We start from the raw sequence: 25,537 nt of genomic DNA, 5'->3' as shown, positions 1-25,537 counted from the left end.
AAATTTGGTGAGGAGACAGGTTGAATCCTGAAGACGAACGTAGGCTACTTTAGAAAGTATGTAGTACAAGATAGCTTTTGATTTGAAGAATATTACACAATTATGGGAAAATATTTACTTTGAAAAGCTATTTACTCTTTGACTTATGGATATTATCATATTTGTGAAAATGCTTTTCTTCGCTGATCTGTGTTACATGATACCATTCAAAGTAATGAATGCATTACTTACATAATCTTCAATGTGTTTATTCCACACTTCCGCCCTGTTCGTTGCATTATGTAAAGCAATTATGAGCACTATCCAGTAATTGAGAATGATGGAACTTAGTATCTTGAAACAAACTTTACACATAATTTCAAACCTTTAAAAAACTTTTTCTCCCACGAAATGATGAATGGAGGAAAAGTTTGTCGCTTACTACATTGTCACTGTTCGCGCACCAGACATTACGACATGACGTTTACATTTATTGTTTCTTTTCTTATAAATCTATTCACAACATATATAGCAGACAGTGTATATATATTATATATATATATACTGTGGTCGTGCACATCTCTCCTTCATATGTGTACAAAGCGAAGGTCGAGCAAGTGCTTCCTCTCTCTGTTTAACCCACTAAATCACAAGAAAAAATTACAGGGTGTTTCACAAAGTTATACAGGCCGTCTACAGAGCGCCTTATGAGTTATGAGACGGTAGCCACACACTCCGAGGATATGCCCGAGGAGTATTTATTTTGCACAAAATGTGTTGCGTTAACACTACATGGAATATAGATACGAGTTACTTAGAATACTAAAGCAAGAAACGCATATGGGCAGAATCTACGTAAATCTCTCCACATTGTGCTACACTGCCAGAAGGGAAACTGATACTTAGTCAACCGGTATGACAGCTGTAGCATTTTTCCAGGAAAGGCAGCTTCCCCAATCACGAGCGCTGCCCACTTTTCATTTTGCGGACACACTATACCAATTCAGCATGTTGTGGGGTAGATAGTGTGGAATCATATGTTCCCCCTTCAGCTTGCAGGCCCATGAAGGACGGAAACGCACGAGCACAATCCAGTACTTTACCTTCCCTTGCACTTCCACCCTCAGTTCCTGCCCTCTTCACTCTGTTTCACACCCAAAACACAATTTATCACTTAATAAGGCTCCACTACATTTGTAGGTGGTGCATACATTTAATATTTATTTTTAATCCATTTTATTTAAAGATAAAGATTGGTTTTATTCAGTTAGGACAATATTTTCAGTAAGTTCTGACTTTTCTATACCTTGCAATGTGGAAATTATTACTCTTAGAGTAAAAAATGAATAGGACATTTTTTGTGTTCAAAATTTAATGTAATTTAATTTTGTACTGGGAAATATTTTCGCTAGAATCCACGGTTTTCGTTTTGTTCGAGAAAAACATATAAAAGTCATATTTTAACCCCCATCCCATCCCAATGCTCACATACCACCGGTAAGGATTTTTAGTATTTTTTTCATGACACTTCCTCCTACCACTATACAAAAATTGCTACCACACGATTTCTTCGTCGACTTCACTATCTCTGTTGTTGACTTGATACCAAATAGTCAACTTTTACATGAGTACTAATAAGAGAAGGACAAATTTTAGGGAACAATAAATTTGATGGATCTAGTCACAAGAAAAAGAATTACCGCTTATTCGCCTTCAGGTCTCTAATGGAAATACTTTGATAGCGCTAACTGTATATGATGATTAATGTGTGTTTTTGCTAAGGAATTTTACCAATTGTAGCAACTGTTAATTATAACTGTTAATTACCCTTGTAGGTAAGTTAGACAAATAATGAAACGTCGATTCACAGCGGCTACATTCGTGCCATTACACGAACTCCCCACCAGGGAACTACACAGAACATCATATAGGCCAAGGAAATAGGAATTTAAATTCCTGCAGCACTTCCATCGTGATTGGAAACCCAGTATTCTTCAGCTGCCATCAGCTCGCCTCACTGACCACAGGTCAGTCTCGAGCGTTTGGGATCTCTATCAGGTCGGATTGCGGGAGGACATAGAAGCAATTCAGAGGCGGGCTGCTAGATTTGTTACTGAAGGGTTTGATCATCACGCGAGTGTTACGGAAATGCTTCAGGAACTCGGGTGGGAGTCTCTGCAGCAAAGGAGGCGCTCTTTTCGTGAGTCGCTACTGAGAAAATTTAGAGAACCAGCATTTGAAGCTGACTGCAGTACAATTTTACTGCCGCCAACTTATATTTCGCGGAAAGACCACAAAGATAAGAGAGATTAGAGCTCGTACAGAGGCATATAGGCAGTCATTTTTCCCTCGTTCTGTTTGGGAATGGAACAGGGAGAGAAGATGCTAGTTGTGGCACGAGATACCCTCCGTCACGCACCGTATGGTGGATTTCGGAGTATGTATGTAGATGTAGATAACCAATTTGGCAATTCGCTGTAGTTTCATATGGTAAGGTCCAAAGTAAAATGTACAAGGGTCGGCTATAATTCCATTTAATAACAAGTCACTTTCTTATACTATAGTAGCGAATACATCTGTATATAAATAACCAATGAAAATTAGTAACAAGATACTTCTGTTAGCATCGAGGTATATAGTTGACAGCACAAGCACATAAAAAGCAAAGAATTCAGGCATCAGCTAATACAGGTGCCTTCTCTCGGATGATGCATAACCCTTGCACTGCCGCGTCGAGTCTCTCAGCCCCTGCTCTGGCCAGCGTGTTGCAACTGGATGGGATTCTGATCCCCCATTTTTCGTCCACTGGTTGCCGGTAACGCGAGCGGCGTGATCCATGTACTGGCGCTGCGCCACGAGAAGGCCGGCAGGCAGACCTAACCCACGAAGGGCACGGGAGGCGACGGTTTCCTCTCGTCCAATAGCTGCCTGTAGAAGCTGTGGACAACCAGCATCCCGTACACGTCCAGTCCTGAAACGCACATAGCGACCATTACGCACTGACCCTCTCCCCTTTCGTCTTCATTCACTCTGACGAGTGGGCCTGCAACAAAACGTAGTTATTGTCTATTTACATAGTGTGCTATTGAAATATGACGTGCTGAGTTACTAATTCTTATAAAGGTTTAATCACAATAAAAATGCGCAATGAAGTTATTGTTCTAGAATTAAGAATATAAAACAAATGATTTATATATGGTCTGAGCTCCACCTTATTATGAAAAACACACACACTATTTAAAAGATGCACCAAATCCACAATTTTGAAAACACAGCAGTGACATTTTGGACCATGCTTTACATGAAATTAACACATTTACTGTTAAGTTCCTTGGATTTTATATATATATATATATATATATATATATATATATATATATATATATATATCCTGTTAATGAAATATCAAAATTTTATTTCAAACATAATATGTACCTTTTTCTCAGAAACTGTTAAAGAGATTTCTACAAAATTTTCTCTTTTCGATCTCTTTGCATATAGCAAACTTCTCTCATGAGGTTTTTTGAAAATATCTAAGAGAAGAATTCTAATAATTTTTAATTTTACTTCTTTAAGTATAATATAAAATACATGCAAACTTGCAGGCACTGTGCCCCGTATCTCAATTTACACTCAGAATTTCGAAATTTACTCTTGAGACATTATTTATTGGGTTTATGGAAATAGGTGAACAAAATTCTAGCCTTCTGAAGATTCTGAGAAAAAGGAACATAACTTATAAAAAACATGATTTTCAGGAAATACAATTTCAACTTCACGCTAACGTTTCACTTATGTCAGATACTCAGAAGGCCTTACATTTGTACACAGGGTTCTCTTACCCTTCAAAGTTTCTTTTCTGGTTTCTTGTTTCCGGCCTTCTTTCATTTACCCAGTTTCCAACTGACTTTTCAGCTTCAGACAGGCACTGTAAATCTATTTTTCTCAAGATGTCTTGAGTGAAATTTCCTGTCTTAAAGCCCATTCTTTCTAATAGATCCTCCGTACATTCCCATCATTAAATACAAGAACTGCAACGTAAGTTGCAATTCTGACAACTGCAGCAGATGATAATGTGGCAAAACAAGAACTGCTTCTTCATAAACAAAGCAGCTGATTTGTTATTGTTTCTAAGACACGCAGCAGTCACAGATGATCTATAAAACCAAAGAGCATACGTATCACAGCGTTCTAGATGCAACCCATGTAAGTTTTATGGAAAGTAATCCACAGAATCACTGTTCATCGAGCTAGGACTGAAGTATTGCTTCAGAAAGTTGGGGTTGCAGGAAGGTCGCGTCACACATCTAATTATTTTTCGGATATTTCAGATTTGATTTCATAATTGAAACTCTGGGAACTTATTGTTCATGATTCCTACTAATGAACAAAAATAAATTGCAAATTGACATTTTTGGACAATTTCATGAACGTTTCCCCTAACATGGTATTAATTGTTATTTCAAAAAGTATAACAACATGTATAAGAAAGAAGAAAGCCATTAGGTTCGGAGGAGGCCCTTGTCGTTTCCGTTTGGTGGACACTAGAGTTGTCTTCTACCAAAAATATGGTTGGGTACTTTTACACAGCGCATACATGACATAGTGAATGGTAGGCTTACCGATAGTACTGGAAGCGTTGATAGAGAAAGAAAAATGAATGTGTGATAGAAAATGGGAGCCGACGACTTCTCTATGTTTTTTGTTTCATTCTTTGTTTGTTTTGCTCATAATTAGAACTGCATAGCGTTCAGCGTTACTTCACTATGTATTTTATTTCCTTACAAAATATCACTTGCATTTTATAAGTGATAACTAGTTGACCGCATAGCTTCTGCGATCTAATACCATCTAAGTAGTTACTTTTGATGCCAGTATAGTTAACGTGCACAAGCATAAGAAAATCTCCATAATTATCGTTATTTTGTACTCAACAGTATGTTCATCAAGATCCACGCCTAGAGTTTCTTGTTATTATTGATAAGTGCGAAAGCTATTTATGAATAACAGAAATATGTTTTACACGAGTTCGACCAAGTATTGATGCGATGTTTGGTTTGTTTTTGTTTTAGCGTTGTTTAATTTTACCTTTTTTTTGAGGAAATTGTATTTTCTACGCTGTGTGATAAATCTGTTTCTTAATTTTTATTTGCACTATAACAGCCTTCTGTTTCACGTTACAAATCTACAATTTTCAAATAAAACCCGAATTAAACGAATTTCAATTTTGCCCTAAATAGTGTTTATTTTTAAGTAACAGACAATAGGATAACTATGTATATCAAAAATGTTCCGTATGTTACGCGGCCCTTTATATATCCTCACTCAGATTTAGACAGTTTATAGGGGAATCTAGTATGACACTGACCACATAAGTGCACAAAAGGATTGAAATGAGGTGATGCCCGACAGATATGCAGACAGGTAACGTGATTACAATCGTAACTGAGCAAGAAAAACTAGTCTGTGCTTACTTATGAAAGTCTACAGTAGCCTATGGCAGTTTTCCAACTCATAGTGAACACCTTTCATACAAGGTAAAAGCAAAGTAGGCTGACCTGGCGCACAGTTCTGAGACTGGCCTCGTCTTTTTCCGTTTTGGGTACACATTTTATGTGGAAAATAGTTTACCACTGGCAGACTGAGTAGCGCAGAGGTAGCCCGACTGTAGTTACAGTGAAAGGTCTTCTTTTCTGATGCTCTCCACATGACTACATTCTTTGTGGTAAAATCTGAACAAGTACTGTGAAAAGACGTTTATTAATAATTCAGTATTAAAAAGTAAGTAATTAGAAGCTATTGTGCAAGACATACCAGGTTCAATTATGGGTATGGAACAGTTGCACAACTTTGCTTCAAGCACACTGAGTATGGGTAGTCTTAGCAACGCCACTCTCATATCGTTTCAACGAGAGGCGTGAAGCGTTTGAAGAAGTTCCACCAACTGCGACATGGTCGCGTATACAAACAGTGATCCAATACTGTCAAATGTTTTTTATTCCAGTCTTTGATCACAATATGAATTCTTTAGACGATGACCGGTTTCAGTCCGTAATGACCATCGTCAGATGGTCTTGAACTTTAGGACATGGTGTAAAAACGATCTGAGGATGGTCATTACGGACTGAAACCGGTTATCGTCTGAAGAATTCATATTGTGATCAAAGACTGGAATAAAAAACATTTGATTTGCAGAAGTGTTTTTGATACCACATCAACTGTACTGCCCATACCGAGGCAAGGTACAGAGTATTTAATTGTCGTTATTGTAAAGGAGAGCCAGATGTAATTCAACTCGATCTGTGATCAAGTGTGCTTTGTTCAATATATTGTCACTTATACACACAGAATTTTACTGTTTGTTTTCAAAATGCGTATCAGTTTTCTTAAATCTTACGTTCAAATGTAACGATGATGATTGTAACAGCAGCGACAATTGTTGTAGTGTTTTCATAAATTTTGGACAGAAGATTGTGCATTTTTGATGGGTGGCTTTGCTACCTAAAATTCATTTGTATAACGTCATTTTCCTAAAGATTCTAGATGATATTATTTTTATTCATATGATAAGTATTAGCTTTAACAGAATGTCAAAAACAGTCAAAGTACTGAAGGTCAATAAATATCTTGTCATTTTCATTCTAGTTCTTGAAAGCAAATTTTAACTTTATTAAAAACTAACTTTAGCAACTGCTCCGAGTTTAATGCACTGATTTAACTTTCAAAATTCGTTTACTCAGGACGTGGCGTCCATATAAAGCAAATAGAAACTTTAATTTCAGGAGTAGTTTCAGAAGATAAATTTAGTCACAGTTCCTGTTCCAGTGGTGATGCAGTTGCTATGTTTAGTGGAGAACCAAACTGAAGGTAAGAAGTGAAGTGCTTCGAGCGCTTTGTTACTGCACTGAGGTAACAAGTCATAAGCCGGCCACTGTGGTCGAGCGGTTCTAGGCGCTTTAGTCCGGAACCACGCTGCTGCTACGATTGCAGGTTCGAATCCTGCCTGGGGCATGGATCTGTGTAATGTCCTTAGGTTAGCAAGGTTTAAGTAGTTCTAAGTTCTAGGGGACTGATGACCTTAGATGTTAAGTCCCATAGTGCTCAGAGCCATTTGAACCATAAAGCATCGCCCGTGCGAAACTCAGCTTGCCCTTTTCTCACGATATACTACGAACGAAAAAAATCGTCTTCCCCCTCTGTGGAAACTTAAAAGATCCAGTAATCGGCGGTTTCTTTTTTTCCAGAGACGCAGGTTTGTCAACTCTTGCCCTGGTTCGACAAGAGTTTATGCTCTCGCGTGGGAGGAGAGATTTAGCGCCTCTAGAGCTCTGTGATTGGCTCAAGATGGGGTGCACGTAGTGTCGTTCGTGCACTTTGCGGCAAAACGGATTTTTTATCTAGAGAGGTGCGAAGCACTGGGGTGCAGGACTTTGGTCTGGAAGCACTTCTAGTCGAAGCTCTGGCATGTGTGGTTGGTACTTGGGACCTGTCCTGAGACTGACTTCACTTGCGAGTAGTTTAGACTGGGGAGCCTGTGGTGAAGTTCTTACTGTACCGTCAGTGTGACGTCAAACATCTCGGACTACTCGTTTGCCGAGGGCACACTTATTCGGTTTTGGTTTACCAGTCTCGACAGTTGGTGTCATTGTGTGCTCTGTCGTATAACTGAGCCAAATTGGTCCTTGATACGAGCAGCGAACAGGTGCGTCACACTGAAATCTACCATGATTTCAGGGCTCTGGTAGAGAGTAAATTGCGATCCGTCTGCCTGGTAGCTAGACCGTGAGATTTCTGCATTTCTTTCGTGTCCACGATCAATTCACAGATACCGCCTCCAAGTTTCACCTCCACCGCACACATCTCTCCAGCTGCAAGTTACATCACCGCACAAAGCAAACAGGGTAACGTACAGATCTCAATCGCCACTTGCTCTCAAGCTGCACCTATGTAGAGAAACTTCAGTAGATTTGATTAATCGAAGTCTGCTCGGCGTCAGATCAATTCAGATTGTGTTATCCACATTTTTAGGGCCAGAGTACTTCACTCACTCCACTAGTTAAACTATCTCTGCCACCCAGGATCTTGTCCAGTGTAGTCTTAAATCGCCTGTTACTTGGTTACGGTATTAAGTCAATAACTGGTCTGTTTTCGGAAAAAATAAATGTTAGAACGGAAACAGTGTCTTGAAAGGAGGATATAAGATGAACATCAACAAAAGCAAAACGAAGATAATGGAATGTAGTCGAATTAAGTCGAGTGATGCTGAGGGAATTAGATTAGGAAATGAGACACTTAAAGTAGTAAAGGAGTTTTGCTATTTGGGGAGCAAAATAACTGATGATGGTCGAAGTAGAGAGGATATAAAATGTAGAGTGGCAATGGCAAGGAAAGCTTTTCTGAAGAAGAGAAATTTGTTAACATCGAGTATAGATTTAAGTGTCAGGAAGTCATTTCTGAAAGTATTTGTATGGAGTGTAGCCATGTATGGAAGTGAAACGTGGACGATAAATAGTTTGGACAAGAAGAGAATAGAAGCATTCGAAATGTGGTGCTACAGAATAATGCTGAAGATTAGATGGGTAGATCACATAACTAATGAGGAAGTATTGAATAGGATTGGGGATAAGAGAAGTTTGTGGCACAACTTGACCAGAAGACGGGATCGGTTGGTAGGACATGTTCTGAGGCATCAAGGGATCACCAATTTAGTATTGGAGGGCAGCGTGGAGGGTAAAAATCGTAGAGGGAGACCAAGAGATGAATACACTAAGCACATTCAGAAGGATGTAGATTGCAGTAGGTACTGGGAGATGAAGAAGCTTGCACAGGATAGAGTAGCATGGAGAGCTGCATCAAACCAGTCTCAAGACTGAAGACCACAACAACAAAAACAGAACACTACAATTATGCCAACATTCTCAATCATTTAAATAGTCCCACCAGGTCTACCTTTCAAAGTAATCACTATGTTACGTAGCAACGTATTAATGTTTCTTCCTCTACTTTTATTTTTACTTGCATTGAAAGCCACGAGTACTTTATGTAATAATAATAACTTATACACTCCACAAGAAATACGAAAAGAAGAATTTCACATTTCCTATAAGGTGAGGTGAAGAAACAATTTACTTTGTACCCTCCGCCACATACCGTCAGGTGGCTTGCGGAGTATGGATGTAGATGTAGATGTACTTCAATTAACGTAAGTGGGAGCACTTGAAATGACACTAGGTCGGCGGACATCTGGACGTTACATACAGAAGGCAGTGAACTGTCAAGAGTGGGAAAGCGTCGGGTAGTATGCAGCTGGAAGTTGTGTACGTTGTTGTGGCATTTGCGCGAGAAAGCAGAGAATATGTCGAAGTTTGTAGAACAATATTCGCTGACGTACACCATCTGTCATCTTAAAAGTGCGCGTAACGGCCATGTCAGACAGGAATCCCCATACTGGTCTGCTAGGTAAAAGACATAAAATAGTCCCTGGTTAACAGCTATTTATTTATTTATTTAAGTAGTGATCTAAAAAAAAGTAATGTGAACAGTATCCAATGAGTCAGGTTCCTTTGTTACAGTTAGTTGGCTTTCATTTATTTTCAAAGCGAGTACGTCTAATGTGTCTCACGAGTGGGGACGTATATGTTCAGTGGAGGGGGTACCAGCTAAGGTGTTGGCGTGAACGAAGCAATGAGTCGTTAGTGCGCCGCTTTAGAGACAGGATACGTTAAATGAATGGACTGCGAAAATGTTCATTTCGGATTTAATTTAGTACTTTCGGAATATTAACGCTTTTCGGACACTGCTCTGAGTGACTGAAATAGCATCCGAGTAGCGACAGGCTATCTCGCAACTGTGGCCGAGCGGTTCTAGGCACTTTAGTCCGGAACCGCGCTGCTGCTACGGTCGCAGGTTCGAATCCTGCCTCGGGCATGGATATGTATGATGTCCTTAGGTTAGTTAGGTTTAAGTAGTTCTAAGTTCTAGGGGACTGATGACCTCAGATGTTAAGTCCCATAGTGCTTAGAGCCATATCTCGCAACTACTACAGGCAAGTATTATATACGAGTAGGCAGTGACTTCGAACCTGTGGGCAAGTTTCATTTACAACTGTGACAATCTTTAAAACGACAGAAGGCCGGATTCTCGAGACATTATGCTATCTCGATCTGATGGGAAAGCAATTTCGGTGCACGGTTTTGCACTTGCGAGAATTCTTGATGTTGTATTTTCAAAATTTAATCACATAGATGTCCGACTGGTCGCGTGTTTGCAGTGCTGAATCTTGATAAGTTGTTTAGTGTTCATATGTGCAGACGAGCTGGGGTTTATCGTAGAAGCATTGTGAAAAGACCCGCGTGGCAGAGCAGATTTAATTGCTGACATTATTGGTCCAGTTATACATCGTTTTTCCGAGTTATACCTATTTTAAATTCCAAAGTGCATGAGGTAGATTTCCGGCGTTCTATAAATGGATAACATGCGTAAAACTTCTCTTTGCAGTGAGTACCTTGATTCGTGATGAGGATTATATTTAACATTATTGACGAAAATATCATTGAAAGTGATGTAGTTGTTAAAGGACAAGGACAGTGTTCTGCTCATGGTTGATTTTAATGCCAGGATTAGAAATCGAACAGAAGGGTATGATAAGGTTATGGGTAAATTTGGAGAGGATATGGAGGCCAACAGGAAAGGGAAACAACTCTTGGATTTCTGTGCCAGTATGGGCTTAGTAATTACAAACTTGTTTTTTAAACATAAGAACATTCACCGGTATACATGGGAAGGCAGGTGAACCAGAACTGTCATTGACTATATAATAACAGATCAGGAATTCATGAAGGCTGTGAGGGACACACGTGTATTCAGGGGATTCTTTGATGACACCGATCACTATTTAATTTGCAGTGAAATTGGTATTATGAGGCCGAAAGTGCAGGAGGTCAGGTCCATATGTAAGAGGATAAGAGTCGAGAAACTTCAGGATAAGGAAATCAGGCACAAGTACATAACAGTGATCTCAGAAAGGTACCAGTTAGTTGAATGTAGTCAATTACAGTCATTGGAAAAGGAATGGACAAGGTACAGGGACACAGTACGAGAAGTGGCTAAAGAATGTCCTGGAACAGTAGTGTGTAAAGGTAGGATGAAGCAAAGAGCTTGGTGGAATGACACAGTCAAGGCAGCCTGTAAAAGGCAAAAGAAGGCGTATCAAAAATGGCTACATACTAAAGCACAGGTAGACAGAGAAAGTTATGTTGAAGACAGAAACAAAGCCAAACAGATAATTGCAGCATCCAAGAAGAAATCTTGGGAAGACTGGAAACAGGTTGGAGACTTTGGGTCAAGCTGCTGGAAAACCATTCTCGAGTGTAATTAGCAGTCTTCGAAAGGGAGGTAAGAAGGAAATGACAAGTATTTTGGACAGGTCAGGAAAACTGCTGGTGAATCCTGTTCATGCCTTGGGCAGATGAAGGGAATATTTTAAAGAGTTGGTCAATGTAGGTGAAAATACGATCAGTAATATTTCAGATTTCGATGTACAATGGGATGGGAATGATAGAAATGGGATCATATTTGAGGAAATGGAGAAAATGGTCAATAGATTGCAGTGCAATAAAGCAGCTGGGGTGGATGAAATTAAGTCGGAACTCATCAAATACAGTGGAATGTCAAGTCGAAAATGGCTGCACAGGATAATTGAAATGGCGTTTCAAAACACACGAATTTTTATAACGTGTGGCTCTGCACACAGTGCCCGATTTAAACTCCACTGTGTAGATGCATTTCTTTAGACCTCCAGCCCAGGCTTCTGCTGGCGCTGCAGCAGGAATCGTGGCATTGTTCTGCTGGAGCCTTATCATGACGAGGGGCTGCCCTGTCTGCCCTGTATGGCTGTGGGCCTGTCCTGCAAGATCTACTAAGGAATGGGCTCACTGCCAATTGCTTTCAACTCCCAACATGCCATTACTATGAGCTGAGAATTATAAAAATACCTTGTGATTTTAGCGCCTTACCAGGCTCCATTAACGTCTGCTCAGACTGTTAACTTTGTAGAGTCTCACTCAAGCTGTGTCAGGTTGTAATAAAATCTTGACTAATTTTCTGTATGTGAAAAATAGGTGAGAGAGTAACTTCTTCTCTCTCAAAGTGTAACCTGCATGACGAACACTACTGGCTCTATCACATACAACGATTGCAAGGATTATGAGCAGCAGATTTCCATCTATGGAAAGGATTTTGTCAATGGTTTTTGGACCAGGCCATCACAATTATGGGATTTCTGTGATCAGTCCTCTTTACTGAAGAAGCAACGTTTATCAGAAGTGGCATCATCAATAAGCATAATCTGTGGGCTACAGACAGATCAGAGGAATTTTCATTTGTCAGTGCCATCTATCATGGCAATGATGCATTTTTGGACCCTTGTTCATAGGACCTTTCTTGCTCCATTTCCAGTTAGGAATTCATTCCTGCAGTTTGTCGCTTTTAACTAATGTTCACCCTGTACAAGGAGTAGGAGTGGACCCAAATTTCATCCCTGTGTGATTCCCTTCACGATGTCTCCAAAGTTACTATTTTTTTTCCTTACCTGCAGCGATGATGGTGGTCAGACCAGGTAGCAGGAGCAACAGGTGCCTTTGTCCAGAGGCGGAGGCGGCGATGGCAGCCACGGTGAGCCCCAGACCACACAGCAACAGCATGGCGATGGCGGCAGGCCACTGGGCCACCAGCGCCGACTGCCGCTGCAGGCACAACACACCACACTGTGTCACTTCCGCACACAAATGCTGTCCTCTCAGCCACGATCCAAAACCCCTCTGTTCAAATGGTTCAAATGGCTCTGAGCACTATGGGACTTAACATCTTAGGTCATCAGTCCCCTAGAACTTAGAACTACTTAAACCTAACTAACCTAAGGACATCACACAACACCCAGCCATCACGAGGCAGAGAAAAATCCCTGACCCCGCCGGGAATCGAACCCGGGAACCCGGGCGTGGGAAGCGAGAACGCTACCGCACGACCACGAGATGCGGGCAAAACCCCTCTGTGTGTCGTCAACCAACAGTCAGTGCATAGCGACTGCAAACTCAATTAAGTTCTGTTTATCAATATAATTGGAATTATCTGAAAATTCACTTGCATAAAATCTGACATAGCGGGTAGATTCTTCCCATCTGTTGTGCTCCCAAGATAACTACCATTCTTTGCTAAGTTTTTATCTTATTTTCAACTTGTTCATCTATTGCCATGTAATATGTACAAAAAAAAATCGAGTTCTTATACTGTTCAGTTACATTAATATGGCCACCTGTCAAAAGACTGAACAACCATCTATTGCAGCGCGAACTGCCGTGAGATGTGCTGGAAGAGAGGCAGTGGGGTTCTGCAAGGTATCGATAGGGATATGGATCCATGGTGCTCCAGTGCCGTGGCTAGCTGCGCTAGATTTCTCACTTGAGCATCCACGATGCAAACAGCCCAGTCGAGGTGGTCGAACAGATTGTCGATTGTGTTTAAATTCGGGGAGTTTGGTGGCCAGGGGATATGGTAAACTCATCCAGGTGCTATTCAAAACATGCAATATGCTGTGTACTGTGTGACACCGTGCCTTGTCCTGCTGGTAGATGCCATTGTACTGAGGAAGAGCAAACTGCACATAGAAGTGGACATTGTGCCCAAGAATAGATGCGTACTTGTGTTGATAGATTGTGTCTGGCTAGAATGACGATATCACCCACGGAATGCCATGAAAACATTCCCAAAACCATCATGCTTCCTCCTCTGGCCCTAGGACGTTTCGTGCCATACATGCAAATGGCCACCTGTCCAATGGAGCAAAAAACGTGATTCATCGCCACACAGGATAGCAGTGCGGTCTAGGCCACCGTGGCACGGCCCGCAAGGCCCACCCCATCGGAGGTTCAAATCGTTCAAATAGCTCTGAGCACTATGGTACTTAACATCTGAGGTCATCAGTCCACTAGAACTTAGAACTACTTAAACCTAACTAAACTAGGGACATCACACACATCCATGCACGAGGCAGCATTCGAACCTGCGACCATAGCGGCCGCGCGGTTCCAGACTGAAGCGCCTAGAACTGCTCGGCATCGGCCGGTGTGGCCGTGCGGTTCTAGGCGCTACAGTCTGGAACCGAGCGACCGCTACGGTCGCAGGTTCGAATCCTGCCTCGGGCATGGATGTGTGTGATGTGCTTAGGTTAGTTAGGTTTAATTAGTTCTAAGTTCTAGGCGACTGATGACCTCAGAAGTTAAGTCGCATAGTGCTCAGAGCCATTTGAACCATTTGAACTGCTCGGCCACACCGGCTGGCCTATCGGAGGTTCGAGTCCTCCCTCGAGCATGGGTGTGTGCGTTGTCCTTAGCGTAAGTTAGTTTAAGTTAGATTAAGTAGTGCGTAAGATTAGAGATCGATGACCTCAGCAGTTTGGTCCCGTAAGACCTTACCACAAATTTCCAATTATTTTCCGTCATTCTTTGGAGAAGACCACCTGTTGCCACCCAGCGGACGTCCTGTTGCGGTCGCCGAATAACAGCAATGAGCGTGGGTGCATGATACAGGCTCCTGCTGCGGAGGGCCATACGCAGCAACATTCGCTGGGCAGTCGTTGAGGACAATTTTGGTAGTCCTATGGTTCATCTGGGCGGTCAGCTGTTCATCAGTTGCACGTCCTTCCGCCCATACACATCTCCGCAGTCACCTATGGCTGGTAGTGCAACATAGTTGCCCATGTGCCTGTTCCAGATAGTGCCATTTTGACATGCACGGTGTACTTTAACCATGGCGACAAGCCAACGGTTTACAGATTTAGCCATTTCGGAAATGCTTACACCCTTGGCGCGAAAGTCAATCATCATGCCCTTTGGACATCAGACGAATCGCCCCATTTCCGCGATATGACAAGAGCTGCACTGTTTTACCAATTCCCCCATTCCCGTGATACACCCTCTGCAACCAGTGGTGCCACCGGCCATCTGTGAGGGGTTACTGACCTTTGATATCGAGCATAGGCGGTTGTCATATTAATGTGACTGAACTGTGTATTAATGTTGTCTGCCAAGTCATCAATATACAAGATGAACACCAAGGGGGCAGCCACTGTGGCCGAGCGGTTCTAGGCACTTCAAGCCGGAACAGCGCTGCTGCTATGTTCGCAGGTTCGAATCCTGCCTTGGGCATGGATGTGTGTGATGTCCTTAGGTTAGTTAGGTTTAAGTACTTCTACATCTAGGGGACTGATGACCTCAGATGTTAGGTCCCATTGTGCTTAGAGCCATTCGAACCATTTGAACACCAAGGATCCCAATACACTTCTCTAGGGCATACCTGAAATTTCTTCTACATCTGTCCATGACTCTCCATCCAAGATATGTTGCGTTCTCTCTACCAAGAAACTCTCAATCCAGTCACAAAATTCGCTTGATACTTTATACGATTATATTTTTCGATAATAAGGGTAGGGGGTGTATTGAATCGAACGCTTTTCGGAAATCGAGAAAGTCGGCATCTGGTTGACTGGTTTCAAGATGTCATGTGGGACACGTGTGTGTGTCGTTTTCACATGATCGATGTTGGTTGGCATGGAGCAGTTCATTCCGTTCCAGATATGTCATTACAAAGCGAATAAAATAGCTAATTCACAGGATAAAATTAAAACCATATGGTCAGTTGTGAAGCAAGTGACAGGTTAGCAGCACAAGGCTGACAATATAAAGTTAGTGCCTAGCAAAAATATTTCTGTTACTGATAAGTCGAATATACGTGCAGTTTTAACAAAAATTTTCTGAGCATTGCTGGTGAATTAAATAAAAACTTAGTTTCTACAGGGAATCATAAAACTCTTTTGGAAAATTCCTTTTCAAGATTGATGTCTGAAACACTCGTCTGTGATACTGACAATGGGGAGACTGTGTCAATAATTAAATCACTGAAGACTAAGGACTCTCTTGGATATGATGGAGTGCCTAGCAGAATATTAAAATACTGTGCTACAAAAATTAGCTCTGTACTTAGCCACATTTGTAGTGTTTTCTTCCAGAATGGTCAGTTTTCTGAACGATTAAAGTGCTCAGTAGTAAAGCTGCTTTATAAAAAGAGAGGAAAGGGATAATGTGCACAATTTTAGACCTATTTCTATGCCATCAGTCTTCGCTAAAGTTATTGACAAGGCTGTGGATGTAAGAATAATCTATATCACGCAATTTGCTATCAAATGTATAGTTCGGCTTTAGAAGCGGTTTATCTACTGGAAATACTATATTCTCTTTTCTCTGTGAGGTACTGGACGGGTTAAGCAAAAGGTTTCTAACGCTAGGCATATTTTTTTAATTTAACTTAGGCGAATTATTGTGTTGATCACAAAATATTGCTCCAGAAGTTGGATTGTTATGGAATACGAGGAGTATCTCGCAGGTGGTTCATCTCTTAGTTCAACAACAGACAACAAAAGGTCATTATTCACAGTGTTGAGAGTGGCTGTGTTGTGGGGTTTGAGTGGGGAACCGTCAAATGGAGACTGCCCCAGGGATCAGTGTTGGGGCCACTCCCATTCCTTATTTTTATTAATGATATGCCCTCCAGTATTATAGGAAATTCTAAAATATCTCTGTTTGCTGATGATACAGGGCTTGGTAGTACAGGATGTTGTGTGTAACATTGGTTCTGTTTCAAATAACGTAGTTCATGACATAAGTTCATGGCTTGTAGAAAAGAAACTAGCGCTATATAACAATAAGACTCATTTTTTACAGTTTCTAGTACACAATTCAACAAAACCCGACGTTTTACCTTTCATAGAATGAGCATATGATTATTAAAACTGAACAGTTCAAATTTCTGGGTGTTCAGATAGATAGTAAACTGTCATGGAAAGCCCACGTTCAGCATCTTGTTTAAAGACTTAATTCTGCCATTTTTACTGTTCGAACAGTATTTGAAGCAAGTGATCGTTAGAAACGAAAATTAGTGTACTTTGCTTATTTTCATTCCCTTATGTCACATGGTATTACATTTTTGGGGTAAGTGTTCGCATTGCAGTAATAGTGAAGTCACGTTGATACCTTGGCCGCCAAATTCGGCTCTTCTGAACCCGAAAAAACACATCTCGGACACTACCCTATGCCAGCTCCGTGCCCCAAACCAATGGTTCGTAGTTTATAGGAGCTGCATAATGTATGCATAGACATGTGGTGTCATATTTCCGGGAGAGGCTACTGAGGACTTGTCGAATTGACGCCACGCGTAACTGCCGCTGTATTTCGTTCCAAATGTGGACCAACGCAGTAATAACCAGGTGGTGGTAATGTTTCGACTCATCAGTGTAATAGGCTTTGTGGCGCACGGCTTCATTGGAGTAATCCATCACAACTGATTTGAGATGATTCCCATAGGTCATATTCCATCATTTTGCTTACATTACTGAAGTTTTGTGGACGACATACGTCCGGTTGCTAAACTACCTCGGTGCAGTAAATACTATGAAAGCAGAAGGCAATATTTTAATCAATACTAAATTTGTTAATATAGTTACTTTCAAACATTATTTCACTCATGACGACGTGACTCAAGATGACTTCAATACTCGAAAGTACCACCCGTTACATAGGCAAAGCACAATGTACCTACATCTACATCTATACTCTGTAAACCACCGTGAGGTGCGTGGGAGAGGGTACGTGCCATTGTACCAGTTATTAGGGTTTCTTCCTGTTCCATTCACGTATGGAGTGTAGGAAGAATGATTGTTTGTATGCCTCCATGTGCGCAGTAATTATTCTAATCTTATCTTCGTAAGGTGTCAGGCAAATCCAACACCTTCCATAAAAACCCTGACATGATAAGCAAATCCAGTAGTATGTCACATAGTTCCGAATAAATCGTGACATTAAATTAACCAAAGTAATACGAGTAACGAGTGAGCAAATGGAATACCACAGACTAACACAAGAATGCCTAAATGCATGTCATACCTTCCCACCGTGAGACAGACGCAGTTCCGAGGGGAGAAACGAGAACAGAAGCCGAGAGCAGAACCGTGTTAAGCTAGAAGGCCCTACGATAAGGGACGGACACCCACGTCTCCAGCTAACCGCTAGGACCACCCCCCAGCCCATGTTAAAAGCTAGAGCCCTCCAGAAGAACAGTATAGATCTTATGATAACACTAAAAGGGCCACCCCAGCCGCAAGTTTTAGCGTGAGACTTTTTCGCGTCTCTGTTCTCTGTTATGTCAGGACCACCCCCCAGCCCATGTTAAAAGATAGAGCCCTCCAGAAGAACACTATAGATCTTACGATAACACTAAAAGGACCACACCAGCTGCAAGTTTTAGCGTGAGACTTTTTCGCGTCTCTGTTATGTTGCAAACTTTAAAAACATTGCCCCACCGCGAGAAGTATAACGTTTCTCATTGGATAGACAGAATTTTTGTAGGCGGAGCTTAAGGTTAACATTGAGACCCTGATTGGTCAGATGAAAACACAGCCAGATAGTTTTTTTAAACCAATTTCGGTAAATTGTAGTAAGGAGAAGTTAGGAGATAGCTGCTTCCGAGACGGCGAGGTGAGTGGAGCTGTGCTTTACGCCACCCCCTGACGAACACCGACAAGGTAATGAACGCACGTGATGCCGCATAACAGCGCATAAAGCTTCACTCAGAACTGCAGAAGTCTCATCTGTTACACCTCGTTTTGCATAATACTAGTGTCGATCATCAATTAAAGCTCATGGTGTTCACATTTGCCACTTGAAGTAAAAATCTGAAACGCGATGATTTTTCTGTTATATAGTTATTGAGAAGCCACATCAGCCACTGTAATTTACGACAAGTTAGATAAGTAATTAAAGATAATTGAGGGTCACTGTAGACCATTTTGATAGTTTTCTCTTTTGTGAAACTTAATTTAAACCTAGATTATAGATGTGATATGGCATAGGTCATCCTTCGATCCATTGTAGAGCTTGGAAACCCATTTAGCGAATATTCGTTCACATTTTTGTTGAACACAGTTGGTTTTTACCATCCTGTATTAAAACATTTCCTTTTATCAATAGTGCAATTTATAAACAATGTTTTGTGAGTAGAATAAAATTTCCAATGGTAAACTTAATTGCTTTTTCGACGTTATTTTACCAGCTAACTAAAAATAGGAAAGCCTTGAACCCCTTCCACTAAATTTAGTTAGTATTAAGATTCTTGTACAGGGAGTGCAGTGGCAGTGGCGCTGACGCTGAAATCATTAAGTATTTGGTTATATCATCGCTAGTCTCACTGAACTCTTCTGAACTCTACATGTCATGTGTGGTCTGACGTCTCCTTACCAATAACAGGTCCTAGGTTCAAACTAGTCAATTCCCTAAAAAACACGCTCAGAGCGTCGTTGCGCGAAAGTGGTAGGGAGACACGATATAGAACAACAGACACCACGCAGAATGGATCAAACCTGTGGCCATTCGTGCTGCGCTTCTCTATATACGTTCAATATCCCTTTGTTCGGCCTATCTGGTACAGGTCCCACACACTTGAGCAATATTCTAGGATGGGTCGCACGAGTGATCTGTAAGCAATCTCTTTAGTAGACTGATTGCACTTCCCCAGTATTCTACTACTAAACTGAAGTCTGCCATCTGCTTTACCCACTACTGAACCTATGTGAGCATTCCATTTCATACCCCCACAAAGTGTTACACCCAGTTTTTTGTATGAGTTGGCCGATTCCAACAGTGGCTCATTGATATTATAGTCATAGATACCACGTTTTTTTCGTTTTGTGAAGTACACAATTTTACATTTCTGAATATTCAGAGCAAGTTGCCAAACTCTGGACCACGTTGAAATCTTATCAAGATCTGACTGAGTATTTATGCAGCTTTTCTCAGATAGTGCCTCATTACAGATAACTGCACCATCTGCAAAAAGCCTGATTTTACTACTAATATTGTCTGGAAGGTCATTAATATAAAACATGAACATCAAGGATTCCAACGCATTTCCTTGGGGCACACCTGAAGTTACTTCTACATCTGACGATTTCTCTCCTTCCAAGATAAGACGTTGCCTCCTTTCTACCAAATAGTCCTCAATCCAGTCATAAATTTCACTTGATACCACACATGATCATACTTTGACAGTAAGTGTAGGTGTGATACTGAGTCAAATGCTCCTGAGATATCGAAATATACAGCATCTACCTGACTGTCTTGATCCAAAGCTTTTGGTATGTGATGGGAGAAAAATGCGAGTTGGGTTTCATATAATCGATGTTTTCGGAATCCATGCTGGTTGTTATGGAGGGGGCCATTCTGTTCAAGATACCTCATTGTGTTCGATCTCAGAATATGTTCTAAGATTCTACAACAAATCGATTTCAAGGATATTGGACAGTAGTTTTGTGGATCACTTCTACTACCCTCCTTGTAGATGGGTGTGACCTGTGCCTTTATACAAGAACTGGGCACAGTTTTTTGTTCAAGTGATCTGCAATGGATTATAGTTAGAAGAGGGGCTAAGTCGGCGCCAAATTCAGTATAGAGTCTGACAGGGATCCCATCAGGCCCTGAAGTTTTGTTCAGTTTTAACGATTTCAGCTGTTTCTTAACACCACTGACACTAATACTTAATTCATTCATCTTTTCAGTGGTACGAGGATTAAACTGAAGCGATTCTCCAAGGTTTTCCTTTGTAAAGGAACATTTAAAAACGGAGTTAAGCATTTTAGCTTTTGATTTGCTGCCCTTAATCTCAGTTCCTGTCTCATTCACTATGGACTAGACACTAAGTTTGGTGCCACTAACTGCTTTTACACACAACCAGAATTTCTTTGGATTCTGTGAAAGATCACTTGACAGTGTTCTGCTATGGTAGTTACTGAAGACATCCTGCATTGCTCTCTTGACAGCCAAATGCGTTTCATTCAGCATCTCTCTGTCCACAGCCTTAAGCTTTGTTTTACACCTTTTATGCAGTAATCTCTGTTTCTTTAGAAGTTTCTTTATAGTGAGTGTATACCAAGGAGGTTCCCTCCCGTTATGAACTGTTCTGCTGTGTAGATATCTATCCAGTGCATGGTACACTATTCTTTTAAACTTGAGCCAGAGTTCCTCTACATACTCCTGCCCTATGATGAAAGTTTCGAGTTCCCCATTGATATATGACACTATTGATTCTACATCTAGTTTACTGAATATATATATATAATTTTTTCCACAACTGCATCACTGACACTGATATCAGTTTCGATGTAGACATCCTCAAAGAGGTCAGGTCTATTTGTTGCCATTAGCTCCTATATATATATATGTCCAGGATCCTCTCCCAAATCTCTGGATCGATTTAAAGTAATTTTGGCTCAGAAACAGCAGGCCCCGCAAGTATCAGCACATCCTAGCTCCAAGAGTGACAGAAATAGGGCCAAAACGTCTTTTTCCAGCTCCCCCTTATAGACTGAGTGGGCAACAGGCATGCTCTGTAGGAACAGTATCAACCTGTCAAATCAACTCGGTTTGCAGGGAAGCTTATATGTCAGGGGCAAGAATCAATTTTCTGGGCCCCAACATGTAGACTGCACTCTCTGATAGGTGTATTGTGTTACAAGAAGTATCAGCCTGCTGTATCGACCTGCTTTGCATGGTGACCTGTACATCAAGGGGCGAATAAATGATTTTCAAGCCCCTGATATGTAGCCTCACCTTCATGACAGTTGTGTTGGGGGAGTAGTATCAGCACGCTTCATTGAACTGTATTGCAGGGTATACATGCGGCGATGACATGGTTGGGACATGAGGCAGGTAGAAGAGGTGATGGGCAGAGTGAGAGGGAGGAGGAAATGGACAAAGAGAGTCTATGAGTAGGAGATGCAAGAGGTAGGTGGAAGGTGAGAGAAATAATGGGCAGGTAGAAAGGGGAGGTGGATATGGAAAGAGACAGTGGGAGAAGGATATGTTCAGAGGGTGAGAGGAGGAATATATAGTCAGCAAGAGAGGGTAGAAGAAAGAGACAAAGAGAGGGGGAGGAGGAGATGAAGAGAAAGAGAGACTTGGAAGGAGGAGACAGACAGAGGTGGGAGGGTGAGGTGGACAGACAGAGGGAGGAAGAAGTGAACACAGAGAGGGGCAGGAGGAGGTGTATTCAACATATGTGTTGAACACATACATGAGCGAAGGCCACAGGAAAAAGACTAGTTGCCCATAAAATAATATGAATGATAAGCATCAGCAAATGATTTTGACAGATTTCAGATTTAGAGGAGACTCGGTATTATTTATCCATAATGCCTTGTTTTAGCGCAGTAACTTCAGTCAAATAGTTATTAATAATTATTTTGCACAAGTCGTTCTTTAGAACTGTAATCTATTTGTTTGTAATCACATCTGACTTCGTCAAACCAGACCACACGATGTAGTTTAAATGTTTAAATACTCTTCTATTCATAAACATTTTGATGGTATTTAATATGTATATTACAGTTAACCGATTTCGGCTGTAATGAGTTACCATAAGGACTAAATATGCAGTGTCTTTTTACGTAATTTACAATGTTCATGAAATACTCAGTGGACATTTAAATTAATTAATATTTGATGACAACATGACGTGTTACTTTCGCAACAAGATAATGGATGTTTGTTTAGTTTCGATGGTCAATCATTAGAGTCTGAATCGGTTGGCTGTAATACATCCATTAAATGCGGTCACGACATTACTGAATAAAAGGGTCTACCTATTTGTACTTGAAGCTGCTCTTCAGCCAAAAATAATGTTATTTAAAAAGTTTTGTAACTTATAAGCAATGTCTTAGAAGGTGCTTTTTTCAACCACAACCACTTCAGACAGAAGCGGCACTTTTTGCTGATCTCTTTCAACACCCACAAGACTGTATGGTATTTGTATCTACTGCATAATTTTGTTAAAAAGTTTAGGTTGTCAACATTTTTTCATGCTGGCTTATAATCAAATGCGATGGTTGTTTGTTTATTTACAAAATAAACCCGCAATACATTGACAATGTAATTTTAAATTTATTGAGTTGACGATCAAAAACCAGTAATTTTCAAATAGTAAGCCATTCGCCTTGCGACTGTAGAGTGTAATTGTGATCAATCACACATACAACGATTTTCAGATTTTCAGCTATTGTGAAAATGACAATACTTGTACATGTGGCGTTTTTCCAGACACATACAAGTACTTTATCATCAAAAACAGTATACGATCTAGTTAAGACTATCACAAGGCGTTATCTGGAAATGCTAACAAAGGTCGTATGTTTCGAAACTTTCATATGTACACTAGTGAATATTGTTCTGTACTGCCTATACAGAAAGAAGTTGTATTGATTACAAAGATTACTAATAAACAAGATCTTTTGTAGATCTTTCTGGTAAATTAAAACCAGCTGGACTGATACTCGAACCCGGACCCTTGGCATTAGTAGGCAATGTTCTTACCGACTCAGCTATCCAGGTTTGTAGAATCCCTGTCTCAGGTGCAGTAGTGTCGAAACATTTGAGAGGAAATTCGGAGAATACATCGGGTAAATTTCCCGTTCATATCGTAGTATTAGGTGGAAACTACATTTTCTCAGCTACAGACTGGGAGACTCAAATGATTAAGGCAGTTAGAAGGGACTGGGAATCGCACGAAATTGTTTCAAACTCCTTATCCGAGTACAGATTTTCGCACAGGAATAAAATGAAAGAAATGAAAGGTACTTATATCAAACGAAAGCAAGAATGCCACCTGCCATGACAAACCAACCAACATTTGGCTTTTAAATGTTATCTGGAGTCGCAAAACTCTTCTGAAATTTTTTAAATGCTATTCGTTCGTTAATGTACGCATATCACATACATCTAATGCACACACACACATACACGCTCACGCACACGCACGTGTGCACCTGCAAAGAATTCAACAGTAACATGAGGTCACTCTTTGTACAGCTCTAGTAACTGTGAAATTGTAGCTTCCAACCAATTTCTTGACCCACTTTGTAGAAAGAGCACTTTTTGCAACTCTATGGTTGTTATACTGCTGTACGTCGTGTTCTTTTTGCAAATATGATTACAAAGAAAGGTAGCAAGATCTTTCTGCTCACAGAAAGTGACAAGAAACAGATTACGCGTGCGGTCAACAGGAAAATTTCGTCTCCAGCACTAACAATGTTGAGTATGATGTACAAATTTCAGGCGGACTGCAAAATATGCTTCAGGCGGGTACTTGCCGAGCAAAGTTCTGAGGTTCAGAAAACACCAAACGTGGTTCAACATCCGTGTTAGAAAGCTGCTAGGAAAGCAAAGACAGCTTCACTTGAAATAAAAATGAATGAAGCCAAAATTATCGTAAGGAGAGCTACGGGCGAAGCGTTCAGCAAATTCGAAAAAAATCCAAAGAAGTTACGTTAAATCAGTTAATGGATTGAAACCATCTGTTCAGACATCCCACGACCAGGATGTCATTGAAACGGAGGATGACACAAAGATGGCCGAAATACTAAACAACTTTTTCCAAAACCGTTTCACAGACGAAGATCGCATTGTAGTTCCTCAGAATGACATATCTGGAAAAAATTGGACGCAGGAGAGAAAATCAACTGAAATGGCTCAAAAGAGCAAAGGCCACTGATGGCTTACCAATGCGATTCTACAAAGAGTATGCGAAAGAACTTGCTCCACTCTTAACAATAGGTACCATACGTCGTGGAGCAGCGAAGCGTTCCTAATGATTGGAAAAAAGTGCTAGTCATTCCCGTTTTCAAGAAGAGTCGAACAGCCGGATATAGGCCTCTAGCTCTGTCTCTGACGTCGGTCTGTTCATAATTTTGGAATATGTGTTATGGTCGCGATACTGGAGAACGAAACATCTCTCCTGTAGGAAGCAACACTGATTTCATATACAAATAACATGTGAAACCCAGCTCACTCTGTTCGACCACTAGACCCGTAATGCAGTAGATACCGGCATCCACGTTTTGCTTTACTTCCGGAAGGCGTTCGATAAAGTTCCGCATTGCTGCCTAATGAATAAAATACGAGCGTGTAAACTTTCAGCCTAGCTATGTGCTTGGACTGAAGAGTTCCTAGCAAATAGAACGCATCATGTCGTTCTCAACGGAGAGAAGTCTTCAGATGTAGAAGCAACTTCAGGCGTACCCGAAGTGACTTTTATATATTGAAGCAGAAACGTGAACTATCCGATCTAACGAAAAGGACTGACTGGCCACTGTAGAGTGCTTTGTACTCTGAAGTCACTGAACTGTTCTAATTGTGCTATTATATTTGCAGTGATATTTACGTACCCTATATAGACCCCATTCAATGTTGAATATTTTCATTGTCCATTTTTAGCTTAACTGATATCTCTGGCTCCAACTGTATTTATTTTGTTTGTGTTTTACTGACCCCCATCATGATTACCAACCATCTTACTATTAAAGTACCGTAGAATCAATCGTTAGGAATTTCGTTTCACAGCTATGAACACCCAGTATCAATATTTTACCTTCTTGTATGCATTACAATTATGATTGATATGTCAT

The 25,537-nt window shown here is 40.8% G+C and overlaps 1 protein-coding gene across 1 annotated transcript in view; it reads right to left on the bottom strand.

Moving 5' to 3' along the window:
• Positions 1 to 2,505: 2,505 nt before the first annotated feature.
• LOC124622384 overlaps positions 2,506 to 25,537 on the bottom strand; it is a 226,377-nt gene continuing 203,345 nt past the window's right edge. Inside the window, exons 6-7 of the mRNA XM_047148071.1 lie at positions 12,569 to 12,722; positions 2,506 to 2,950 (exon numbers count right to left, since the gene is read on the bottom strand). Of these exons, the coding sequence (XP_047004027.1) occupies positions 2,856 to 2,950; positions 12,569 to 12,722 (249 nt within the window). The 3' untranslated portion in view covers positions 2,506 to 2,855. The remainder of the gene's footprint in view (positions 2,951 to 12,568; positions 12,723 to 25,537) is intronic.

This window comes from Schistocerca americana, chromosome 7 (assembly GCF_021461395.2).
Source record: "Schistocerca americana isolate TAMUIC-IGC-003095 chromosome 7, iqSchAmer2.1, whole genome shotgun sequence".
NCBI classification, from domain to species: domain Eukaryota; kingdom Metazoa; phylum Arthropoda; class Insecta; order Orthoptera; family Acrididae; genus Schistocerca; species Schistocerca americana.
The sequence above is the reverse complement of the archived record's forward strand: the minus strand, read 5'-3'. Positions and strand labels throughout refer to the sequence as shown.